Source organism: Onychostruthus taczanowskii, unplaced genomic scaffold, assembly GCF_017590055.1.
Source record: "Onychostruthus taczanowskii isolate IOZ18803 unplaced genomic scaffold, ASM1759005v1 scaffold9, whole genome shotgun sequence".
NCBI classification, from domain to species: domain Eukaryota; kingdom Metazoa; phylum Chordata; class Aves; order Passeriformes; family Passeridae; genus Onychostruthus; species Onychostruthus taczanowskii.
In genome coordinates, this window is record NW_024506993.1 from 6008787 (window position 1) to 6035055 (window position 26269).

The 26269-nt window shown below is 45.2% G+C and overlaps 1 protein-coding gene across 20 annotated transcripts in view; it reads left to right on the plus strand.

Annotated features, from left to right (window-relative positions):
* MAGI1 (membrane associated guanylate kinase, WW and PDZ domain containing 1) overlaps positions 1-26269 on the plus strand; it is a 338676-nt gene that overhangs the window by 26147 nt on the left and 286260 nt on the right. Inside the window, exon 1 of one of the 20 annotated variants that reach the window (XM_041425917.1) lies at positions 19552-19766. The exons of 18 other annotated variants lie outside the window; for them this stretch is intronic. In XM_041425917.1, the coding sequence (XP_041281851.1) occupies positions 19649-19766 (118 nt within the window). In that variant the 5' untranslated portion in view covers positions 19552-19648. Of the gene's footprint in view, positions 1-19551; positions 19767-24185; positions 24339-26269 lie in introns of those variants that run through there. One more of the 20 variants, XM_041425926.1, reaches the window with a different exon arrangement.

Genomic DNA, 26269 nt, shown 5'->3' on the forward strand with positions numbered 1-26269 from the left:
AGCATGTGGGGTGGATAATTATCCATGGCCCTGGCCCACCAGAGCTAGGTCAAAGCAGAGGCTCAAGAATTAACACAGCAAAGCCTGGGGTTTGCAGCAGTGAAGTGCATTTAGCTGTGTGTCAGGGTGGTCTGGCTGTGAGACTCCCATCAGCACGTAGCCTCAGGGAGTGGCAGGGCAGGGCTATTTGCATTGACAAGGAAATGTCAGCTTGTATCAGATGGAAACGTATTATTGTTTTTATACACGCAGAGATAGGTATGAAATCTCTATCCTGTTCCTCAGGAGCCAGCTTTATGAGGAAATGTTTGTCAAAGTGAAGGTAGCTGTGATGCAAGTCCCCAAAGCAATAAAAGAAGGTTCAATGTGCACAGCTGCTCCGAATGTAATAAATTGTGTCTCAGGGCTGCAGGTGTGTAGCAGTATCTGGGGCTTGGTTTTGGTATTTCTTGTTTTATCCAGTTTCTTCACTAGATCTTCAAAATGAATGTGTGAGCTTGTCAATGTGCAATGCTTTCTGTAAGTACATGCTCTAGAGGGAAGATGAAGGTGTCTTACAGGACCTAGGTTTGTCCTTTCATGTTGCAGAGGCAATTTAAAAAGTCTGGAGGGCTGCCCCAAGGGCAGCACCCATCACCTGGGGAAAACCAGGTTATCACATGGGAGTGGGCACCTCATCAACTGCATTCCTGGTAAATCTGGGGGAGAAGAGAGTTTACCTACTTGTAAATGGCAGCAGGCTTTGGGTTGGAGAAGGCTAATTGCCATTTGGAAAATAGGAGATATATCTACACACACATATATATATATATATATATATATGTATATATGTATGTATAATTTTATCCACTGAAATCTCTGTAGTCTTCCTTTGGCAAAATGCTTGTTGACCTGGGGGAGCAGTCTGGTATCTCAGCTCCTCGTTGATCAGAGGAGCTGCAAAATTGTTCCTGGACAGAGATGTTTGGGAATCTTACCCCAGAAATATGTAGTGCTGATTTTATGAAGTCATAACATCATGACAAAATTTTGCCAAAGTTTTTCCTTTACCAAAACTCATTAGTGAAGAAAAGCAATAAAGCAGCCTATTCCCAAATACATAAGTGGTGGTCTTCCAGTAGAGCTTCCATTTGCAGCAGTCTGCAAAGACTTTTTTTTTTTTTGTATCCCAGCAGCACACATGTCCTGGCTCAGAGCACACGTTCACATTATCAGTCCCTCCCCAGCTCAGGAACTGTTTGTTATATTTGATTTTATTTGACTCCTTGTGAATTAGAAATTTTGCTACAGAACTTTTCACTCGGTCTACATTTTTTCCCTTTTCTTTGCCATCCTTCTTCCCCTGCTGCATTTTCTTTGTTGCCAAACTGGATTCTCACAAGGTGGTGTTCATCCCTCTCACCTGAGGACTATATTGGGTTAGCTTGGGCACCTGCCAGCACTGGAGATAGCTGGGTTAGTCCCAAGGAATCCATTGCAATTTGCATACTGATGAAGGTGGGACACTGTCTCTCATTTAATGCTGTGAAGTGAAATAATTATTTTCCCACCCAGTGACCCGATATGGCTTTATAATTAATTTTTGTAATTGGTGGAACACATGCTTTCTAATGGTACCAGTCAGTTGTCTGCCAGGATGCAGTGATGTATTTACTACCAGATTGCTGCCTTTGACTAAATCAACAGTTCTACTCTTTGAGCACTGGATGATCCATGGCTCTGTGTCAGAGTAGTATTTAATTGACTTACAGGGTTTACTCAGAAGTTGTTGGCTAGCCTTGTAAACACCACTTCTCTGAAAAATCATTTGTAGTAGCTGGCAAGCTCGGTATAAATTTTGTGTGAAATATTTTTTTTTAATGTTTGCAGGTGTTTCTTTGCCTCCCTCACAGGGGAAAATCATGTTCTTGTTGTGTTTGTGAAGCAGGGTTGTTTCTGCTGTGGGGCACTGTTATGTGTAGGAAGGACTGTTGATGAAGTTAAGTGTGTGTAAGTATGTATATATTTGTATTTTACATCTCCATCTCTGCCAAGCAGAAATGCTTCTGGTGCCAAGAGCTGCTGAGGGGTCACCAGTAACTCCTCAGAGCAATGTTTAGCTCAGCTCTGGGCATAAAATAGCTGAGCAGAGTGTGGTCATGCTTGAGATGGGCATGAGAAATTAGCACTGATTTGTTGGATAAAGACTGCTTATCCAACAGTTCAAATCTGATAGGGATGAAAAGTTGATTTCCTCAGGTGATTTCCAGGTTTTCTGTTTTGTTGGGAGCTTCTGTTCAAAACTGTTCTTATTTCTAGCATTCATTATCTTTCCCAACAGGGAAACCACTTTGTGTTTAGCAAAAGGGTGAGGCAGAATCACCTTTGATGAAATGTTGGTTCAAAGCCATTTCATTACAAATCAGTGCAAGTTCCAGCAGCACTTCGGCATTTTGCTTGCAAATGTCAGCAGACAGGCTGAGTGATGTGCACAAACCCCTGCAATCATGCTACAAAGGTGCTTCATTAAGAAAATACATCTGTGCAGGTGAGGGCCTTGTGTGGTGGGAAGCAAATGAAGATGATAAAGCTGGGTCTCCTGGCACAGATGGTATTTTACAATGTGAAAAACCATCTTTTGGAGACTGGGCCCACATGTGCTAGGTCACACATCTGTGATGGCTAGAGATATCCCTTTCCAGGCCACCAGGTCCATGGGAAGATGAAGGGAGTGTGTCCTGGGATGACAGTTTGTCCCCATCAATGGGTCAGGCCAGCCTGCGGGGTGGGGATTGGTGCAGGTCGAATTTAGGGGGTGTTTTTTGTTTGTCCCAGAGAGCTGATGGGGTTTACATCATCTTGAGTCCTGTGGGAAGCTGTGTGGGTCTGGTTTTGTGCCCAGCCAGCCCTGTATAAATTCTGAGGGGTATTTGAGCATTCTGCACAGACAGCAAGAGACGACGGCTCCTGACGTAGGTTGTGGTGGAGGGAGGCTTCAGTCAAAGGGCTTGCTTTGTGTTTTTGCATCTCCCAGATGATGTGGCTGAAAACACCTTCCTGCTCTGTCCACACTGAGGTCTCTCTCACACGGATGTACCTGAGTGAGCCTTGGGAAAGGCCCTACAGGCATGACTGTATTTAATGCCCTTACAGAGAGCTGTAATTAATGCCCTGCTGGAGCAGTCCTGAGTCATTCCCTGTTCCCTCCTGCTCCAAGCAGGGAAGGGATGAGAGGGCATTGCTCCCAGGCAATGGGTTTGGGGCTTGCCATGGGAAAGAAGGGTTTATGTGCTTCCCTTCAGTGTGATCCTCTCTCTTGCTGTCCCTGTGCTTGCTGCCCTGGCCAGAGCTGGTGTAGCACACCCTGTGTGCTGAGCTGCTGTCCCTGCCTGCCCTGCACCTTGCCTTTGTGTGTGGCTGCACAAACATGACACGTCATAAACAGCAACAGGAATGGGTCAGACAGAGCCAGGATTGCTGCTTCCACCCCCCAGTGACAACTTGGGTCTCAATGCACACCAGACTGCCACCAAAGGGAAGGGGAGCAGAGCTGAGAGTTTAAATACCGGCCAAAGATACACTATGAGGAAATGTACTGACTGGCGAAGCTGACTGTGGGAAAAATTGCTGCTATTTCAGATTTCAAGGTGTGAGGAAATTCTTACTTTACCTAGTGCTAATTTGTAAATTGTAACCACATGAGTGTGGCTGTTGCAATTCAGGAATGGCATATACAACACTCTTGATGGATGCTGTGCATTTCATTTCAACCACATAACCTGCCTTGGGCTGGTTTTTAACATATCCCTTTTGAGCTGGAATTTTTTCTGGAGGTCTCTTTAATTTTGGGTGGCCTGCATGGATTGTAGCAACCCAGCACAGTAGGGATGAGTAAGAGGAGAGACAGTGCTATTTCTGAATTTCCTTGTCTTTGAAGACTGAGGTTAGATACTTTGTTCTTCTGGCTGAAGTGGAAGCCTATGGTTTAATTTTTCTTGAATATGTGTATGTATTTCAAGTCTGTGCTTTCTCATAAGTGGTTTGCTGGCCTTTTAGAGGTTTCATTTCTTTAAAAAAAAAAAAAATTGGAAGCATCTTTTAGGCTCCAGTTGCTTTTGAAATCTCACTGGGAGGAATGGGTTGAAGAAGAGCTGTGGTGCTGCATAACATGGGAACCTCATCTCAGTTGTATGTTCAGGGCAGCTTTTGCTCCAGCAAAGTGCTCTGTTCCAGTGGTCTGGCAGAAACCCAACAATACTGGGTATTTTACTGTCAAGCAAATGTCAAATACAAACAGTTTTTGTGCAGGGTGGGTACAGTAATGCCAGTCACTCCAAACCTTGCTTTCTTGGAGAATGCTTGGCCCAGACAAGAAGACTTTACCAAACAGATGGAGCCCACCTTCTGTTGAGACAAGGCTCTGCTGTGGGTGCTTTGGGAGCAGCTGCAAATACTTGTTGGAAAACTGGAGCAGTTTTCCTACAGACTAATGCAAAAATATAAAAAATGGACATGTGAGGTGTCTGCAGCAAGAGAGTGCAGGGGATGAGATGTCTGTGTGTGTCTGGTGGTCTGGGCAGAAATGCTGGGAGGTGAGTCCTGTTTTCATGTTTTTCTGAGATGCTTCAATTGTCTTCTACATTCTTGCTCTTTACCCCATCCTCTCCTAAAAAGACACAACAATTCAAGACCATCTCACCAGCAGCACTGCTTCAATTCTCTTCCATGTTCATTGCTCTTTACCTCATCCCTCTCCTAAAAAGACACAACAATTCAAGACCATCTCACCAGCAGCATCTGCTTGATTATTGCCTGGGCATCTGTGTCACCCTTGAGAAATCTTATTCTGAGATGAGCATGTTTGTATAAACTCTCACAGCTTTGGACCAACTGTCTGCTGCTGCCAGACAGTGTCAGCCATTCTGCATCTGTCCTTGCCTTGTGTCAGGAGAGCTCCTTTGGAATTAAATGAAACTGAAGCGGGTTGTTTCATTTAGTGTGACAGCCCTTAAATGGGAAATTTCCTTTTCCCTTTCACTTCTTTTAACAGTGCATAGTTATGGTCCTGCTCATCTGGCAACTTCAGCTAAGGCTGCCCAGGACTTGCTGCATCTCAGAGTGGGGAAGTTGAATTTTTTGTGATTTAGTTACAGGAGGGATGAACCTGTTGGTTTGCAGTCCCCAACCTCTTGGCAATGTCTTAATTGTCAAGATTTAAGGAAAGATCTGTGGGAAGAAGTTTCTTACAGAAAATGATTTTGTTTATCATTTTGCTGCAGTTACATGGCCTTTGATTCTTTTCTATTGAGGAATGAAACTGAATAAAATTTAGTTTTATTTCCTTGGCATTTCCTCTGCAACAGTTCATTTATTATGTATAAATTCAGTGTTATGTATTCCAGGTAATTTATATAATTACTGTGCCATTAAGTGTGTCTAGTTAGAATCAACAAAATTAGAAAAGGTGAAATTTCAGTGTCTGCAGTAGTGGTTGCCTGGTTATATCCTGGATGGGATTCCCGTGTGAGATCCTTCCTTTCTCTCTTTTTTTTTTTTTTCTGTGTGTGAACCTTTAACACCAGCATGAGTTGCATTAACACTAAATGATTAAACAGGAAAAATATTTCATTGGAATGACATATATGTAAAACATGACTTCTTTAGTGATGTTATTAGAATATTTAATGTTTTCATTTCTTGGCCTCTGGGAATTTAGCTATGCAGCTTTAACATTGCACTCCAAAGGAAACAGGGAATGGTTTCCCCCTGTTAATTCGCAGAGCTGCTTGCCATGGGGTGTTACTGAGGGCCAAAATTCAATGTCTGAGACTGTGCCAGTAATTAAATATACATGAACTGTTGGAGCAACAGAGATTTAAGGCAAAAATCCACCCAAAACAAAACCCAGCCCTCTGAAAGTAAGAACAGTGGATGGGATATGTCTTCATGCTTCAGGATATAAATCAATATTAAGTTTGGATTTGGGAAGAAGAAGTTTTTTCTGAGGCACATCAGGAGGAATTGCTGTCACTGCTCCACCCTGTGTTCTGAGCCTCCCCTGCTCCAGCTAGGATGCTCTCCCTGCCAGCAGAGATGTTTAGCATGAAACATCAGAGCATCAAAGGATTTTAAAAGAGAAGGAATGTATAAAAAAGGGATTCCTCCTTCATCTCCCCACTGTTTCTGGAGCTGTTTGGTCAATTGTTGGAACCAAATAATCTTTCAGGTCTGTTCCAGCCCAGGCCTTTCTGTGATTCTATAATTGTTATCCATCTGTGTTCAGGCCATGGTTTCCACCTAGCCCAAAATACACAATTAAGGACTGCAGGAGTGCTGGGGGATGTCTCTTCCTGGGTGGGAAGCTCTGCTGAACGGTTTAAAAAATAATAATCTGAAATGCTTAAAATATCTTTGTCTTTATGGGTTTTATGTGGCCATCAGTCATCATACTGCTGTGCTTCTGCATGAAATCACTGCACTGGGAACATTTCTCAGTGTTTTCAGCCAAGGACTATCAGGCAGCCCATGGATGTTCTGAATTCTCCCACACTTCCCTATCAGCAGTTGTCCAAGACTTGATGGCTCTTCCTCACTTTATAAAGATTGGAAGCATTGTCAAGCCAGGCTTTCCTGGGGTTTAAACATGATTTTTGACTGTGTTTTCTTTGGAGTTTTTTGTTGCATTAGATTATAAAAACTTGGTGGATGAAAGAGGATTGAATTCCAGCTGGCACCAAAAAAAATTAAAAAAGGCAAACCAAGAGCTGTGATTTTTTTTTCCCTTTCATGCAGGATCTTCCCCAGGTACTGTATTGTTCTTGGTTTTAGAAAACAGTATTTTCCTGCAGGGGTTAGTATTGGTTCATTCAGCCCTTAGGCCTTTCTTTGCTCCATAGTGGTTTTTACCAGTTCCAGTCTGAGAGCAGAGTGCCCTTTTCCTTGTGAGAAAATGTGAAGCTGTAGAGGGAGGGGAAGGAAGAAAAAGAGCAGCAATGCTATTTCCTCTCTGAAGTCATCACCCACAGAGCTGGTACCAATGGCATTTTAATAGATGAGGTGCTCCCCATCCAATATTGTGATAGAAATTCATTGTGTGGAGGATCAGGGAAGTTGGGAAATAAAAAACACAAAAACGAAACAAGAAAATACTGATTTGAGCTGGGAAGAAGGGGAAGGGAAAAATGTAATAAATGGGATAGTTAAATATTCAGTGATTTAATGGGGGTCCTGTCAACCTTGTCTAAGAACTCTTGGATCCTAATAAAAGAATTCAGAAATGTTGGGTATAAACCAGCTGCTCTTCATAAAGCTCCTGTCCAGCCAAATTGTAGTCAAGAGTTTTTTAGATGTTTGCTTGATTGTGCATTCAGTTTTTCTATTTGTTTTTAGAAAAGGGTTTGACTGATATGGGATTGCTCTCAGGAAACGAGGGTGACACATCAGTTTTCGGGCAACAATTTGTTTTTCTATGTGGGTGCTTTGCTTCTGTGGAGAATAATGCATCAGACTTCAACACCTAAGCAATTGCCTGGGTTTATTATTTAGCTGTGCTGGTTTCTGTGTGTGAAATCTCCATTTTCCCACAGATTCAGCTTGTGGAGGCAGCGTTGGGGAAAGAAATTACTTCAGAGCTTTGAAGAAACAAAAAGTGCAACTTTAACAAATTTCATCTTGGCCAAAAGCATTTAATACCAAGAATATTATAAATGCTTTCTGTTGGAATTGCTCCCTCTGGGCTGCTAATCTGGGAGCAATTCAGGCGTTTGCTTCTGACCTTACCCCCTTCCTGGAGATCTCAGCACTTTGCTCATGAGAGGGCAAGACAAGGGAAGGAGGGGCTGGCAGAGCTGTTGTTTTCCAAAGGAAATGAAGTCATGTCACTTTTGGTTGGAATTACAGCCTCTGCAATGTCTTCAGAAAAGGTGACGCTCCTCAGAAAGGAAAAACAGCTGATGGGAGGTCCTTGAGGGTGCCTTGAATGTTTGCATGCTTTCTTCTCTGCCAGCAGTGCAGGCTGGCTGGAGCTTTATGTGAGTTGGTGGTTGGTAATTTTATCACTTCATCTGTCTGTTTTCTGATGGATGGCAAATTGGGATTAATTCACCAAGGTTGCACCTGCAGGAGCAGGACACAGAGCTGTGAAATCCCCAGGGCATGGGAAAGGTGGCCCTTAGTGTCCACATCACAAACTGGGGTGTGTGATGTGGTCCCACTTCACCTTATCTTGCATAATCTGCATTTTCACATTATTCTTTGTGAGGATTGTGGTCCTGGCAGAGAGGCACTCAGGCTGCACACCCAGGCACCTGCATGGGCCAGTTGGATGGGTTTCCACCTGCAGGGCCCTGTTGTTTCTGCACTGTTTTAAGTCCTGAGAGGGTTTAAAAACCTTTCAGCCTCGGCAGCGATGTGCAAGCAGTGCTGGTGCCAAGACTGGCCTCCTGCAAATGGCAGCTTGGGAGCTGTCAGGAGTTTCTGGTACCTGCAGCAGGTCCTTGCTTCTTCTGCTGCAGCAAAATTCTCCTTGGGACTATTCTGGAGGCTGGGACTCACTGGGGAAAGCTTTTGTTCTGCTGGAGATAACCACACTGCTGTACCTCCAGCCTATTTAAGTGATCATCTATATTTTGTTGTTATTTTCTCCTTTTTGTTCCCCCATATGGAAAATTTCAGTGCTAGTGGAGCAAGGCTTTATGTACTTGTTTTTTGGAACAGCAGCCAGGCAGCAGCTCCTGGAAGGGGCTGAGTGTGTGATGGTGTATCTGGGATGCTGGAGTTTGGTTGTTTGGGTCTGTTAGTCCTCAATTTGCTCCACATCCACCAGGCTTCATTTGCATTTTCAGTGAGTCCTTGGCCTTTTGATGCAAAGCCTTTGCACACCCCGTGACCTGTGCAGGGGGCACCTCCTATAGCTCATCCCTTGTGAAGGCTCAGGAAAGGTTAACAGAATTGTTTATCCACTTTTTGCTCAATTTTTTACTTCTTCCTGCCTTTCCTGTTCTTACTCACCCACTCAGCCTATGGGGGAGAAAAAAAACACAACAGGTTTCCTTGCAATATTGGTTTGAATGTTCTGGAAAACAGGAATCATGAGTCATTGGTCCTAAATTAACGTTTGTGTGCGAGGCTGAAATGACATGTAAGAGATGGGTCAGCTCTGCAGACAGGAAGAGTGTGGTGACATGCTCACAGCTCTCAAGGCTACAGTTCAGCTCTTCCGTTTATAAAATCCTCGTTGGGGAGGCTTGTAAACACCTCTGTGTACATTAGTCTCACTCTTGAGCCCAGGGTTTCGGCCTGGGAACAGCTTTTAAAAACAAACACCCCCCTTCTGTGGCTCTTCCACTTTAAAGTTTCTTTACATGTCCTTGGAGCTTGCAGAGATCAGCAGTTTCTGGAGGAATTCGTTCAGCCAGGTTTCTTTTGCAAAGTGTAAACACAAGCCATGGGGTTGAGATGGATTTCTGGATTTTGAGTCTTGAGGGTCTGGTTCTGACCTACTCGCTGGCAGTAGGAAAAATGGGTTTCTCTGCATCTGCCAGGGAATTCTTATCAGTTGAAAGATACTGAGGTTTCTTTTTTTTTTCCTTTCCCTCCTTTCTTCCTTTCCACTGTTGCTGGACTCTGTTGTAGCTGGACCATCATCTCCTCCTCTCCAGCCACCTGGACTGGAGCACACTGGGGCTGAGTGCTCCTTTAATTCTCTCATTGGCAAAACCATCTGTGTGAATGTCCTCATCTGCACACGCTGTGGAGCCAGAAGAGATTATTCCAGCCAGCCTTAATTGCCTCCCACGACGAGGAGGTCTGTGAGAGTGCCCTTCTGATTTCTGAAGGGATGTTTTGGCCAGGCAAGGTCCTTCTCACTAAATCAGTCCTCGCTTTGCTCGGGTACTGTGTACTATTTTTGGGCACTGCTGGCTTCAGCTTTCTTTTTTCTTTTTGACAGAACAAAAATAGAACAATATTTATGCATCGTTTGGGTCCATCCTGAGGTGTGTTTTTGTTGGTTTTTGTGGTGTTGGGTTTTTTGCTTGTTGCTTTTTGGGTTTTTTTGTAGCGTTTGATCTTTGTCATTTGGTAATCAGCATTAAGCTGAAGGCAATGTTTATGCATCATTTGGGTCCATCCTGAGGTGTGTTGTTGGTTTTTGTGGTGTTTGGTTTTTTGCTTGTTGCTTTCTGGGTTTTTTTGTAGCGTTTGATCTTTGTCATTTGGTAATCAGCATTAAGCTGAAGGGTGCTGATTTTATCAAGCCTTGGAGTTGTAATTGGTTGCTATTGTTTAAGAAGCCAAAAAAAGTACCAGAACCTACCTAGATTAAAAACAAATATCCTAAGTCAGGATAAAATTCTCCTTCACTGAAATGTGGTTTAGAAAAATATTTTACCACTACAGTGCCTTTCAAGAGCTTGACCTTGGATTGTTAATCTTAAAAATATGCAGTGCAGATGAGGTTTTTCTTTTCTAGAGAGGGAAGAAATGCCATTTTTCTCAAAAGACCTCCCTAGAATTAAAGGAAACAAAACTAAAACCCAGAGTGGATGATAAATGGAATACAGGCTAATCTAGGAGTTACAAGAATTTCTTGCCATCAGAATCAGCTTTATTTTGTTAATTTGCCTTTTTTTCCCCCCTTGCTGTCCCATTATTCTTGTTGCAATTTGCTATCTGTCAATGTACACATGCTAATAAGTGCTTTAATTCTGTGTGAGAAGCTGCAGCCTTGGAAGTTGAAATGCTCCATATTTAGCCTCTGCTCATGTGCCTTATACCCAGATTTCATCCAGGCTGCTCGCCTTGGGTGGGCTGAACCCCTCTGAGCAGTTGGGACAGTCCAGTTTCTGCTGCCTCAGAAAATACTGCTGAGGTGCCAATTTCACATCTGCTGCCACACAGCCCTGTGGCTGGGGCAGGCTGGATCCCTTTGGACAAAGAGCTGTGCCCAGCCTCCAGCAGTGACCAGCCCAGCCCCAGGAGCAGACAGGCCACTTGCTCAGGCCATTCAAGGGACAGGAAAATGCCACTTGGGATGCTGGAGCTGGGTGTGAGGGTTCAGCTGGATTGCAGCTGAAGCTGCTCTGAGCTGGTGGAGGGGCTGGGTGTGCCACTGGCTGGCCACGTGCAGGGGAGACTTCTGCATCCAAAATGCAGTTTGTGGTGGGTGATTTCAACCATCCAAGGAAAACCAGACAGCTCTTGGTCAGGCCAGGCTGCCCTCCTTGCTTTGTCTCTGGACCATTGCTGCACGCTGTTGGCAGCACAAACCTGCTTTCATCTGTTACTGTTCCTGGTTGGGTAATCTGCTCTTCCTAAATACACTTTCTATAATTATATTTTTGCTCCCCAGCTCTGTTGAAACTGGAGGGGTAAGACAGGGGCTGCCTGCACTGCTGGGCACAGGGTGGTGGTGAACAGGACGTGTGGGATATCTGTGTCAAACAAAGGGTTAACGGAGAAATGGAGCTGAAAGCAGCCATGAGCAGACTGGCAGGAGGAGGGTGATCCCTAGGAAAAACAAAAGGTTTTGGAGGCAGGGCATGAAGTGGAGGAGAGCTGGCTGCCCTGGCATGGCTGTGCATTTGGGAGAAGGAAGATGCTGTGTTCCTAATCCACCTTGGGAGCGTGGTGTGGGGCTGGAGGGCCTTGGAAGGGCCAAGGAGGAGCATGTGGGGCACCTTGGCAGGGGTCTGAGCAGGTGTGAGTAGGGTCTGCAATCCCCAAAAACCTCCCAGCCACCTGGGCTTTGAAATGTCAGTCTTGAGGTTGACAATGAGAGAGGTTTGAGCATACTGTTCTGGTTTTTAATTAAAAAGACCTATGTTTCTGTAAATGTTTTTTTTTTTTTTTCCAGGGGGGTCAGTATTTGTTCAGGCTCTTGCTGATGGTGAAAATTGGAAGTGACTTATTTCTAGAGCATTTAGTCTTCTACTGGCCACAGCTAAGGCAGGAAGTAGGGCTTGTCACAGCATTTGCCACTGGCAGTTCCCAGATTTTATCCTGTTAAACTGCACATCATTTCTAGTTACCTTTTACAAAAGGATGAGGAAATTTCTGTGTATTTGTCAAGGAGTTTTATTCTCCAGTTTTTCTTTCTCTGTTTTGAGGACTATTTTGCAGGACTGAATTTCTGTGGAAGAATGTGCTGGGTTTTTAGTAGCTTACAAAGCACAAATAGTGTGGCACCAGAATTGTGTGGGACACCAGGGGTGGCTTGATGCTCTTGCCTTTTTGTAAGGATGCCATAGGAACATGACACTTGGCTATGAGAAGGTTCCCTATTAACAGGGAAGAGTTAATTTCTAATGAAGGGGAAAACCTCGAGGGAAATGGAAGAGAATTCCTATAACAGAACAAGTGGTGGAATTTCAGCTCCAGCAGAAAACAGGCAACCAATAGAGAGGCAAAGAGGAGAGGTTAAAACATTGCAGCTGCAATTGGAAAAGCTGTGTTTGCTGGGGGGGTCTTAAGTTAAAAGATGCCCTAAAAAAATAAATGAGAAACAGAAAAAAGAAACCTAAAGAAATGTTTTTTTCTTTCCATCTATCTTGTGCCTGATCCCAGTTTGATTTCTGTGTGCACCTGCAACCCCAGTTCAGGCTGAGAAAGATCTGAGTAGGCAAAGGTCTGCTGGAATGGAAACATTAAGAAATTAGAATTTTTCTATTATACAGAATTATTTGGAAGATTGGTTTTAAGTTTTTTTAATGTGCAAATGCAGTTCTGAATATATATGAGGTGTTGTACATCTATATTAACTGTTTCCTCTATATTATTTCCTTTTGGTAACGCTCAAGGCCTTATTAAAATGGGGTTTATTGCATTGCTTGTTCACACATCTATAGAAAAAGGGCATGTGTATAATCATCCAAAATGAAGCATCAAATGGCAGTTTCACATTGGAGTGTAACAGAATCTATGTTTGAAGGCTTTTCTGTGGTTTATTGGGTTTTTTTCCTCTCTACTTAGAGCCCTGTGCAGCCCCTGCCTTTGTTCTGCTTGCTCACTCATTACTGTTTGCATCTCCAGGTTATAACAAAACAGACAAATGCTGTGGTCATTCCTCTCTGAAACCTTTAATGAGCTTATCAGGAGAGAACTATAAATATGTATCTTGTACTTCTCTTGTAGTGGGAAATGCTTCCTCAGGCCATGAATAATTAGGTTGGCCCACCTAAGCTAATTACAGAGTGTCTCACTATTCAAAACACCCTCTGGGTAACATTGTTAGGACTCTCCTTCCAGGTTAATGGCCTCTCTGTAACCTGAATATTACCTTGGCCTCTACTACCCTGATCAAAAATGCACTGTATGGGACCTTTTGCCTCACCAATTTGGGACTTTTTTTTCTGCTAAAAACATCATCTTTCCCCCTCCTGGAATGGTGAATCAGAGGGACAGGGCAGAGCTTGTCTGGATCAGGCTCCTTGGAGTCCATCCCTCAGTTCAGCAGTGCAGCTGTAAATGCTTCTGTGAGAGTCTGTTGAGTGGCAAGGTGGAAGACAAGCAAGTCCAAAGTGTCCCTGGTAAATCTGATTGTTTGTGCTTCTGCCATGATTACCTTTCAAATCTGTTCAGTGTTGTCTAGCAAACTTAACTCACCCGCTTATCTTCAGGAAAACAAATGTACCAGTTATTGCCTACTAGAAAGTGTGAGCTGAGCTGTGTGGTTTCTTTTTTTTTTTTTCTTTTCAGTGGGCTTGCTGTGATTTTGTTTTGACAGATTGAGCTGTGTTTCATTTTGCTTTCATTTTTCACCCTGTCAGAAGAATTTTCAGTGCGTTTTTTTTCCCCTTCCCCAGCCTCTTGCTGTCTGCATGGATCAGTGCACTGAAGCAGTGACTCCCTCTCCTTTGCATTGCTGCTTTGCAGCTTCTCGTGCCACAGAGGCCTGAGCTGAACCTTCCCCATGGGAAGCTTGGGTCAAACCTTGGCCATCTCAGTGGGCAGCATCTTCTGCCGTGGGCAGGAGAGCTGGTCGGGGCAGGTGAACCTCCAAGGGGGAATGTCTTAGGCAGTCTGCAAGTTTTCTTTATTTTTCACTTGACTTGTGCTGTGTTTCCCTTGACCCACCCCTGGGCTGGACCAGCTCCTCTGCTTGGGGTGAGCTGTGCCCAGTGCCTCTGTCTCTGTGTGGGAAGGATGTAGGGCTGTTGCTGTTCCCAGCTGCACTGGGTGGTTTCCTGAAGTTGTGTGTGAGGGTTTAGGGGTTCAGCTTCCACTGCTGCCCTCAGCTGAGGGACACCCCTCCATGAGCCCCTCAGCAGTCACTGTGGTAATCTCAGGAAGCTTCATGCCCATGAAGTTCTGAAGTGCTGCCATGTTAGAAGAAAGTTTCTGTGCAATAACCAGAATAATTAGAAAATGAGAGGGCTCACACCAAACTCACATGAATACTGCCAGGCCTAAACTGAGCGGGTGCTGAGAAGTTTAGGGGTGAGTGAGTGATTGAGCAACACTGATTGAAGCCAGGGGAAGCTGAAGTCAGGTTTAACTGTGCCATCTTCATGACAGCATCTCTGTAGCAGAGCCCTGCAGAATGGACTGTGATCAATCTCTTGGTGGTGCTTCAGTCCCTGCCCTGGGGACCCTCTGCTCCAAGGAGAGCAGCGCAGGAACAAGAGCTGCTGCCAGCACTGCAGCATGTGTGCTGCTGGAAAATTATGTGCCAGATCCCTCCTGCACTGAAGGCAGCCTGGGTGTCATAACCACATTAGACACATCTTGGTTTGTGATTTTTATGAGCAAAGGCCTTGTGTTTGTGCAGGGCATGCACATGGAGCTTTCCCTGCCCAGGCTCCAGGTCCCTGCCATGCTCCCCAGAGCAGCAGCTGTGGCTGGGTCCTGTGGGTCCCTGCTGGGGCTGCAGTGACACATTGCTCCCATGGCTCTCACCTCCTTGGGATGTGTTCTCCAGGGACCAGATACTGCTGCTCTGCCTGCAGGGAGCTGAAGTGATCGTGATCATGTATTGAATTCTTAAGTACTTTTTTCTTTTTTCTCTTCTGAGCTTGGGTTTCTTTTTTTGGCTGCAGTTTCCCTTGTTTTATTGGCTGTATGTGCCACTCTTTCCTGCTTAATACTTCATTTCTTGAGAAGTTCAGTCGCAATGCAGTGATCAGCAGGTCTGGCTTTATTGTGAATTCTTCCAAATTCTCCCTCAGTGTCTAGCAGTGTACTTAGGAGAAGCAGAGATTTATTTGCATAACTGGTCAAGCAGAGGTTAGTGTGAAATAAAATACATGCATGTGCTTCTCTCGGCCTCCCCCAGTGTGAGGTCAAGGCTGGCTTATTTTTTCTGAGTCCTCCCATTGTCAGAACCTCTCAGGGATCTGGGCTCTGGTCCACTTGCTGTCAGTAGTAGTTTACTTTGCTTCTCAGTAAATTGTCCAAGTTTGCAAACCTCCCCCAAGGCTATCGTATGACAGCATCCCTCACGTGATGGGTCTGGTAGCAGGAAAAAAAAAATCTACTTTCTTGTAGTCCAGACATACAGCCCTTTCAATTATGTATGAGTGAAGTGCTCAAAGGATGCAAAACCCTTGAAGCTGGCTCAGGTGTCTCTTCTCCCCCCATTCTCCACCCTTCCTGGTGCTTTATCATAGTGGTGGCGTGAATTTGCCATTCACTGGGTGAAACAGAGGGAGAGAATGATCTGGAGAAAGCCAGCCAGGGCTATTCCAAGACAACATTTCTGGCTGTGCTGGTCCTTGAGGCACAGCCTCTCTGGTGGAGTACTCCTTGTGGAAGTACTGCCATGCACTTGTCCTCTTCTGGGATTCTTCCTGAAGCAATTACTGCTGCTTGAGACAGACCTGTGGAATGGGAGGACAGATGTTCTGACAACCTCTGGCCTTTCTTCATGGACAAAATGAAGCCCTGAAGCAAGGCAGTTCAGAGCCTAAGTGATACAGAGCTCTCTGAATGGCTGTGGGCCAGGTCAGGTTTTGCCTCAAGTCCTGACCCTGCGGTGAGCCCAGGAAATTCCCCTCTCAGACATCCCTAAAACTTGAACCCAATGTGTTGGTTACACGGGGATCTGCTCCATGAGGTGCTTTGGGCAGGGTCTGAGGGCAGGCTGAAGGGAGGAATTCACCTTCTAGAAGGTCTGTCCCTTCAAAAGGTGGATGGTTATTGGCATGTGCCACTCCTGCCCTTTCTGGTCCTCTCCTGCCTCCCTGAGAAGTAACCAGAACTGTCCTCAGGCACTGGGGTGGTGCTGGAGAAGGGACTTGCCAACCACATGCAAGAGCCAGTGTTCACAGCCAATGTGTCCACAGCTTTCCAGTCCCAAATCTCTCCGAATCATTGTTTGAGAGATTTGCTACTGGAATTCCCTTCCCTGATGGCTGGAGAGGGATTGGAGATGAAAGGAAGGTAGTGATAACAGTGGAAAATGGTTTTTCCACTCCTTCCCTTTGAATGTAGAATGCTTCATTTTGCCTGGAGTTTAGCTACAGGTTACATTTAAAATGTTTGTTGAAGCTGGAAGTGGTTAGACTGGTAGCTTAAAATAAATAAAGGCAGTGACTTGTGACAGTGAGATAGGAGACAGTGGCAGCAGAGTTGTAACTGATTTATTTATTGCAGCCTTGAGAGCAAGAAATATTACAGAGGACAAAATTCCTGTAATGTTTATATAAGGCTGTAAGAAATTGATTACAGCTCAGGTGTGTTTTGTTGCACGCTGCTAGGAGGAATCATAAAAGTCATGCAACAAAGTTTTGAACATCATGTTATTGCTGTTCTGCTCAAAAGCCCCGTTTGCCACAATGAAAATCTTTCATTTGTTCTTTTTGCTAATTGCAGCTGTGTTGGCTTCCAGCTTCTGTGAGTTGCTGCTTGCAGGATTCAGCTCTTTCAGGCTGCAGTCCTCTGGGGGTGAATTATTTCTTCTATTCTCAGCCATTTAAAACAAACAAACAAAAAACTCAGGATTTTGCGGAAGTGTTTTCCCACAGATGTGTTTGCTTTTAGTTATTATTTGTGATTTGTATTATTTGTCCTCTTCTGTCATACTAAGCACTTTGGAAAGGCTGTCCCTTCTTAATGTTCTCCCCAGTTTATCCCACCTAATCCCATTTTCCCACTGAACCATGCAGGACTGGATGCAGCAGCACATGGTGCCCAGCAGCAGCTCTGGGAGAGGGCAGATTTCCTGCAGCCTTCTGTCCTGTGGGACCAAGCCCTTCACTTGCATCCTTGTCTTGGAGGATGTTGGGGGTCCTCAGTAGTGGCTTGAATCCCTGGCCAGCCCCTTCATGCAGCTTCAGAGAGAGTATAAGCAATAGATCTTGTCAAGAGTCATTTGAGGTTTGGCATTTATGATGCTCTACAGCCAGAAACTAATCTCTCCTCTCACTGTCCTTCCTCTTGCCCAAGGCAGTGTGTAATAAATCTCTGCCTCTGAGCATCCATAAGCCTCCACTGGTAAATGAAGTTACTTTCACCTGTTTATGTTCTGATATTCTTTCAGGGAACGTGCATTAAATTGTTTTTCAGGTGGATCTCCTCTAAATAAATGGCATCTTGTTTCGCTTCAGGAACTGCAAGGAGCAGTGGAATGAAAGCCATAAAAATAAAATATATGCATTGCTGGTGTCCAGCAAGACTAGAGACTAAAGCTGACAATAAAAGAGACACAGGAGTGCTGTCTTCCTGCCTGCCACCTCACGGGGTCCGTGGTCTGCAGGCCTGGTGGAAGGTGTGGTGGAGCAGGCTGGGTTGCTCATGGTTATGCTGAGCGGTTTGGGGCAGGGATTTCCTAGCAGTTACCCTGGATTTGAGTTCATCCCTGCAAACACACCGCCCACAGTGCCTTGCCCTCGCTTTTGTTGATAACTTGGAGCTGACTGTAGGTGCTGGTTTGGCCTTTGCTTGGCAGAACAGACAAGGTGTTTTGAGGTTATGGAGCCCACGGTGTTTGGCAGTGCTGTTTGAGATGAGGGAGGTGAGTGGGGGCTGAGTGTGCTGACAGACTGTTCCAGCACAGGTAAAACGGGTTGGATCCAAACTTGTTAGTCAATAGCTGAGTTCATGTGTTGCTGCAGCTGCTCTTAGCACACCTCTGCCCATGTCCTCATGTGACTTCAAGGAGAAAAGTCAGGTAAGCTGGACACAGGATTGCTGAGCTGCACAAAAGCAGCTGTAAAATTGTTAACCTGCTAATTTTAAGCCATTGCATTTCCCTGTCACTGGCATCAATGAAAGCAGCACTTGCCACTTATCTCCTGGCATATGCCTATGATTGAGCAGCAGAGAGAGGGATTTAAATTGTCATTTCTAGCTTCACTGATGATCTGACACTCTCTGAGCAATCATCCCACCAGATCTCAGAAGATGGAAGTGCAAATCCCACTCAGTCTGTTTGACCCAAGAAGGAAAGTCAATGGAAGCACATCTGAAATAGCTGCAACCACGAGGAGAGGATTAAATAATACGGCCCTCAGACAAAAGGATTCTGTTGTGTTTATTTTGACATTAAGAGAATGGGGTTGAATGGGAATGTGTGTGGCATTGTTTTCAGCATGTCTGGCATTTTGAGGTGTAGTTTTGTGTGAAAATCAGGTGCAGTATCTGGTTGCAGAATCTTAAATATGATGATATTTTATTGGAAACTTCTCAAACCATAGAGGTGGTACTTTTGGGAGGACTGAAATGTTCACAAATGGTTATCTATGAAGCTGGATTTCATTTCAATACTAGAAAAAGTGCCTTGACATTTTTTATTATTGTTATTGCTTTTATTATTATTTTGCTGTTAAGTGCTGAGTATCTTTGGGCCTTCACTGACTAGAGGGAACTGTAAGAGATTCAGTACATCTGATACTTCCTATGTACAAGATCCAAGCATGGATTTGAGTGCCTGGCCTCTCTAGTAAGGATCTTGATTCATGTAATGTAAACTTAGAATAACAAAATTAGATTCAGATGCTCCCTTCTTGTGGTTTTTTTTGGTCCCTGTTGCAGTCCTAAGCCAAATGATTTACTGTGGAATATAGTTGAATTGCTTGTTTTATCTCATAAAACAAATACGCCTTTGTTGCTCTCTTGGACTGATGTTTTCCTTAGCTTGCAGTTGTGGCTTAGCTATACCCTTCCTTCCCTCTTGGACTTTTTAATTTTTTTCACACCATGCACAGAGCTCGAGTTTGGCCTTCTCTGCTGGCTGGTGAAATTGTCTTTGCCATGCCATAGGAGCCTGCTGCCTAGGCAGTGGAGATACACTGATAAACCCTTTGCTTTTGTGTTAGAATTGGTGTTTTGTTTTGATACGGTGTGTATCATTTCCCATTTGAAACCGCTGTTATTGTATGCTTGGAAAAACCCTCTTACTTGGCATTGGCAAAGGAAGCAGAGTTTAAAAAGAAAGGGGAAAAAAACCCCCACTTTAATTTAATAAGCAGTATTTCAGGGTTCCTTTTGTTACGTGCTACCTTTTGAACTCTGCAAAGCAGCATGCAGATCTGATCCTCACCAGCGTCACGCGCTGGGCTGCACAAGTAAACACTTTAAATGGGAGGAAGCACCTGCGCATCGCTATTGTCTCTCTTCTCCCATTAGCAAAAGTCTCCGGCCAAACCCTCCCGGCAGTGGGAATCCACAGGCAGAGAGCAAAGCTCCCTGCCCTGGGCTGGAGCAGTGGGAGCACCTCGGGGGACAGCTGGCCATGGAGGGGAGCGTGGGGCTGCGTGTGGACACCCGCACGCGGGTGGGGTACCGGGCACTCGCGCGTCGCCTCGGCAGCGTGGGATGCAGGGATCACAGGGATCACAGGAGCCTGCAAGGTGGGTCTGGGCAAGGTGTGCTCTGCCTGGGATTGTTCTGGGGCTGGGGAGGCTGATGGGCCTTGAGAGCCACAGTGCTCTCAACTCAATGCTCTGGAATTATTGGTGTCCCACTCGTTTGTGTAACCGAGTGCTTGACTTGATTGCTTTCCCATGGAGTTTGTGTTTTTACACCATTCCTTATTGAGGAGCTGGTGAAGTGTCTTATGAGCATAGATAAAACCTGCAGCAAGTTTACAAGACAAGGTTTAAAGCTGAAAAAGCCGGTTGAATAGAAGATTGCTAAAGGCCAAAATCTCTTTAATTTTACCCAAGACAGGCCGGGAAGTGACTTACCATGACCCAAAAGTATCTGCAAACAGAAGAGCTGGTATAAAACTTCTTTTGAGCTAGGAAACCAAAACATTATAAGTTCATTGACTTGATGCTAAGTTTGGTTAAATTCAGCTTAGAAAATACTAAGATGGGTCTTCTGTTTCCATTGCTGCATTAATGTTGTGGTTTGTGCCTGCTGAGAAATAGTAGGGAGGCATAGAAATCACAGGATAAAGTGCTTAGTGTGATATAGGAAATCTTGTTAGAGTAGCATCCCTTTGGGATTTTTAGGTTTTCAGTCTCCATGAGACATTTTGTGGTGGTGTTGTACCTGGGGAGCTGGAACTACATCTTAATTTATTGAGTGTTCATTTATCGATGTTTGAGATGCCTTTGAAGAGATGTTAGTAATTATTTTATTAATCCTTCTAACATCAGTTTCCATTAAGGAGAAATTGTCTTTGTGCCCTCTAGTGGAAAAACTATTTACTTGAAACCTTCTAAATTGGGTGAAGTTTTTGCAAAGAAAGGTGGAATGTGTGAGAAAAGACACAGAGGAGCAGAACAAGGCTGGAGAGATGAATGGTTAGAAGAGGTGAACATGCTCTGTGCTTCCTCTGCTTCAATCCTCCCAAAACTGTAATGGTGATGACATGCACAGACTTTGTCAAATACAGAAGATATTATCCAATATTCACATCAGCTGGACTTGGTGAAATTTTTCTAGGTATAATTATGAGGAAAACTTCCTGCTGCACCAAGGGGAGCTGAGCATTGCAGGGCAGGAGAATGGTCACGGTGGGAAGTCTGGAGACGGACCACAGAGGTGAGAGGCTCAGCAAATGAGGCTGGAGAGGGAATACTGAAGGAGCTGTATTTGGAAATATAAGTCTGAGTGCAAACAACACATTTTCTGATGCATAAAAGGTTTCTGTAAAAAGGATGATCATTAGCTCTTAGTTGCCACTGGAGAAAAATACCTTGATTTACCTGAAAAAAATATTCAAGGTGCAGACTGGAGAAGAGTTTCTTACGAGGAGGTAATGAAGAGAGAGCAAAAGAAATTGTGAATCTGCTTGCCTGGAGGATTTGCAGAGCAGTTAAAGCAGTGCCTCTTGCTGATGGTGTGATTTCTCCCCCTCTGTTACCCTCTGTCCATCCACCCACTACACAGGGTCTATTTCACTCATTACCCTTCCAAGCTGGACTTTTTATTTCTATTGCTAGAGTTGGTTTCAGGGGCCAGGGGTCAAAACCAGTAGCAGTGTAGTAGGCTATTGCATGGCTTTGGGATATAAATTCTGCTCTCAGTGCAGTCATGAAAACTTCAAGCAGGGATGTAGATCACAAGAAGCTGCTGCTGTCCCATATATCTTCCCTTCTCTGTTTCATTCTGGAGCTGCTCATTTGGGATGCTGTGAGAGCAACAGATGTGAAGGTGATGGAGTCCCCACACCCCCCTCCCATCACTGTCATCCTCCTTTTCCTCGTAGTGGACTGTCATTCTTGTTTATTTTGGTTTGAATTATAATTGCAAAGCCTCTTGCAGTGTTGTTTGTGTGCTGTGTGTCGTGAGTCACTGTTTGTGTTTGCTGCCGTCCGCGTTGCCGATCCTCTCCCCCGTCTCACCCTCCCAGTATCCTGGAGCCTCTTCTGTTCTGAGTCTTCAGCACTCCTGTGAGTGCAGGAAATAGAAAGCTGTCAGGGAAGATCCAGGATTAGCCTTTTTTTTTTTTTTCTTTCTTTCTTTGTTTTACCTTTCTTCTTTCTGGCATTTTGTAAGGGTCCTTGTTCAAATCAAAAGATTCCTTGGAGATTCCTTCCCTGAGATCTCTGTGCTCAGTTAGTCTCTTCTCGTATTTCTACCAGGCAGTGAGATCAATACCACATTTTCTGGCTTGCAGATTTCAGGAAGGGGGAAAAAAATCATGTTAAAAAGACCTTTTATGAAGTTACTGAGATGCTCATGTGCAATTCCAGCACCTGCCATCACAGTGGAGGTGTTAATCCCTTCACATGCTTTATCACTGGGGTGGAGACTTCAGCATTCCGCTCAAGATCATAAGTTTGGACCAATAGGGGCTGACCACGCTGGCCTCTGAGAGGGGCTGTGGGTGCTCTGGTGGATGGGAAAGAGAATCTCCATGCCCTCATGGCCTTGGGTGAATCCCTTGTGTTTCTTCTTCTTGCTTCTGGTAAAGTGCCATCATTGCCAGCCAAGAAATTCCTTCAGCTCTGTGCCTGGGAAATCTGAATGGTAATGGCTTTCAAGTCACTCTGTGGATTTATCAAGGAGAAACAGACAATTTATTTGTGTCAGCTTAATGGAGCTTCAGCTCACAGAGCTCTGTGTGGGAGAATTAACAGTGTCTCTCAAGTCTCTCTCAGGTTGTCCAGAAGCTCAGCAAATGTTTGATTGTGAATCTGCTGTAAAATAGCTTCAGGATTCCTGTGCCTCAATTAGCAGCCTTGATAGAGAGCAGGCAGATTTTCAGGTAAAAAATTGTCCATTTTGACTCTTTAAGTGTTCTCAGGTGGCCCACGGAATGTAAATGTTTTACTCTATTTGTAATGCAAAACCTTTTAATTATCTCCAATTCATAAATCCCTAGTTTGTTACTTCACTGTTTGTAAGAGAATGCTCATCTTTTAGTGGGTAGTAATCAGTGTCAGAGGAAATGGGGAATAGATGGTGTGTTTTAAGTGGTGTCAGTTCCAGAACGGGAATGTATAATTTAAGTCACTTACATTTAATCATCCTTTAAACACTGAGTCCCAGCCTCTGCTGCTTGTCTCCCAGGAAGCTGTCAGCTTTTTAATGCCACTATGGCAACACTTGAAAGTTCCTTAAACTGCTCTAGGCTGTGATGTGGCTCTGTAGCACGTGTATTGGTGCATCCATGGCTGATTCTCTGGGCCTGGATGCCGCTGGATGCAGGGGCTGGTTGGGCTCTGCTTCACTCCCTCCCAGCCTCAATTTTGGAAGTCTCAACTGTTTTACCTTTTTACGGAGCTGTAACATCTGTTGCAAGTACCACAGCAAATGAAACAGCTGCTGAGGGTGGGATTATGGATCTGGGGTGTGTGTATAACAGCTAAACATATTCTAGTAATTCAGCAGGTTGGAAAATATAGCAGATCAAGCTGTGTTCATCATGGTCTGGAGCTGTGTAGTGGGGAGGTTTCCTGATGGAGTGAAATTGTGCTGGTTCAGCCTGGGTTCCAGTGCCTGGGAACGTGAGGCTCTCTGACCTCATACATTTCAGCAGGGAAACAGGGAAATGTGGGGTGCAGCAGGTCCTGATCCTGCCTGGGGAGCAGAGCAGCAGTGCCCTCAGTACTTGTGGGACCCCACCAGTTGTGACCGTTGTGTGTGGGGCTAGTGACATGCATGCAAGACACTTGTGCAAGATTTCAACCTGCACGTGTAAATGCATGTATCAATACATGTGCACATATATAAGGGAGACTGCAGGCACTTAAAAAAAGCAGCTGGGAAACCCTGTTTGGGATCACGTGGGATTCTGGCCCCTGACTGCTTCCCCTCTGCCTGCTCCCTCACCCATGCACCCACGGGCAGTCTGGCTGCAGATAAAATAATTTAATGCAATTCTTGCTCCCAGCAACTGGTTGATCGCATTAATGGAGTGAGTGGAAGTCCACCCCTAAAAAAAAATACATCTGGGCTGCTGGGGAGTGAGCCCCACAGTCAAAAAGGGTCAGTGGGTTCAGAATTGGTCACCTTTATTTACGATTGCCTGTTGAGATGGCATTAGAGCAGACTGGCCATCTACATGGGCAATAGGTAGCTTTTGTTGTGCCTAGCGGTCAAATGCTTACTCTTAAATTAGAAGCTGCCACTTCTACTTAGAATAAAACTTGCTTTTTTTTCCGTCCGTATGAAAATGGGAGCGTTCGGAGCCCGCTGCGCTCGGCGGAATGCGCGGCGGGTTTGCCAAGGAGCCCATTAGTGCTTGTGGAGCTTGAGAGTGAGGAGGGGCAGTGGGAAGGAGCATCGTAATGAGCTGGGTGAGGAGTGGATGTGAGGACACGGAGTGCTCGGAGGACACGGAGCGCTGGGAGCCACCTTCTGCTGCGGGGAGGATCGGCTGTGGCTGGAGGAGCGGAAAACTCGGGGAGCGGCAAACTCGGGGAGCGGCGGCTCAGCGCTGCTGGCGCCCAAGGGAGCATCAGGAGGAGGAGGAGAAGGAGGTGGTCTCCAAACTGCCTCTCCCAGAGTGTCCTGCAGCGTTGGAGGTAGTTCAAATGTGGATCAGGAGATGGTGGAGGAGCTTGGGTCCTTCCCTGCCTGCAGCCACTGAATGAATTGGCCACCGAGGAGGGAAGAGCTGCTGCTGACCCCGTTTCCCTGGGGCTCGGGGGTCTCAAGTCAAGCAGGGTAGGAGGGTGGCAAGTTCAAGCTGAGCTGTGGACAGGATTCTGCTCCCATGTGATGCCCAGGAAATGGGTGGGAGAACAGCAAACGGGTGTCAGCCGTGGTCTGAGCCCAGCACAGCCCCCTGGGAGTGGCGCTGGCTTCACTCAGGCTGCACCTGCTTGGAGCATGGGCAGAACTGGCCCCTCTGGCTTCCAAAAAACCTCTTACAACCACACAGGCTCAGCACCAGCCGTGGAGTGGGCTGGCCTGGGGATCCCCTGTGCTGGGACTCCTTCCTGGCAGTGCTGCCATGCCACATCTCCCTTTCCCCACACCAAAGCCATCCTGGATGGAGACAAGAGACCCTCTGTGACCCTCTCTGGTGCCATGGCAGTGACCCGTGTCCATCAGAGCGCATATCAGGTTTCTGTCTTGAGGGACCTGCTAGAGGTGTGGTGTAAAAATCTGATGGAGAGGGGCATAGGGGTTTATTTTTTATTAGTATTCCTTAATTTTAGTAGCGCTTCTCTTCCTGGAGTGGCTCAGAGTTGGCAGGTGCCACCAGGCTCTGCTGTGTTGGCTTTCACTGGCAGTTTAATCTCAAAAATTGGGGGATCTGTAGGGTTTGGAGGAGCAGATCTTACAGTGGAATGTGTAAGCCTTTTGTCTGTGCCTTTACAGCTCTCCAGGTTGTATTTAGTTTTCAATTTTATTATTTGAAAGATAGAGCACTCTGTAGTGACAGGAGGAACTAAAGGTATAATTGGGAGTTTGTTCTGCTCATGTCACCTTTCTTCATATTGCTGAAGGAGTGGTAAAAAGCACATAATTTCCTTGAATTTATTCACTGCTCCAAATTACTCACAGCATAAATTTCTGGGGGAAAAAAGCAAAAAACAAGCAAACAACTTAGATGTTCATGTAATTTGTAAGATAAGCTCAAAAAGAAAAAAGAAGCATTTAGCTTCTTAGCTTCCCACTTAGCATTTAGTGGGACTTAGTGCCCACTCCCCCTGAGATTTAAAGCAACAGTAACTGTTGAAGGGTTCTTTGCTCTAGGATTTTCCCACTTTTGTAATGTAAAGGTTCATTTTTCCTTGTTTCCTGGGCAAAAAGATGGTCTGAAAGCCTTTTCCTTAATAAAAGTGCATGTTTCTTCTTTATCGCATGACTCCAGGAGCTGAGTTTTTTTAGGAAAACCATCAGATATGTGTGAAAATCGTCAGTGTTGGCAGCATTGAAGTCGTTAGGGACAAGTTCAGTGCTGTATTTGTTCAGAACTGAGTGTATTGGGACCAGGGAGGTTGCAGCAGTGTGGCGTGCTGAACAGCCTGGCTGTTTGAAAGTTCCTGCTACAAGTGCCCACGATTATATTTTGAAGTTTATTTTCTGCTGCACTTGATAAAACTTCGTTCTTTGCACTGTTTGACTTTAAAAGGCAAAATCCTGGAGAAGTGCAAGCAGCTTCTTCAGGGAAACATGGATTTTGCTCTTGGCAAGGTGTTGATGTCAAAGCTGCAAGTGGAGGTGTGCTGTGCACCTCTGCTGTTCGGGGTGTTTGGAGGTTCTCATTTTCCTGTCTCTGGTGACATGTGGCTGTCCAGTTGGGTGTCTTGAGCTCTTTTGGGTCCCAAAAGCAAGTCCTTGTGCAGGAGGAGGCCAAAGCCATGCTGATGGTGGCTGGTGTGGCCTCTCAGGCTGCTTTGCTGGGTGTTTGTACAGGAAGACCCAGTTTCAGCCAAATATATTTGAATTTATGATTTTGTGAGCTGGACATTGAGCTCTCCCTGCTTCATGGTAAAGCATGAGG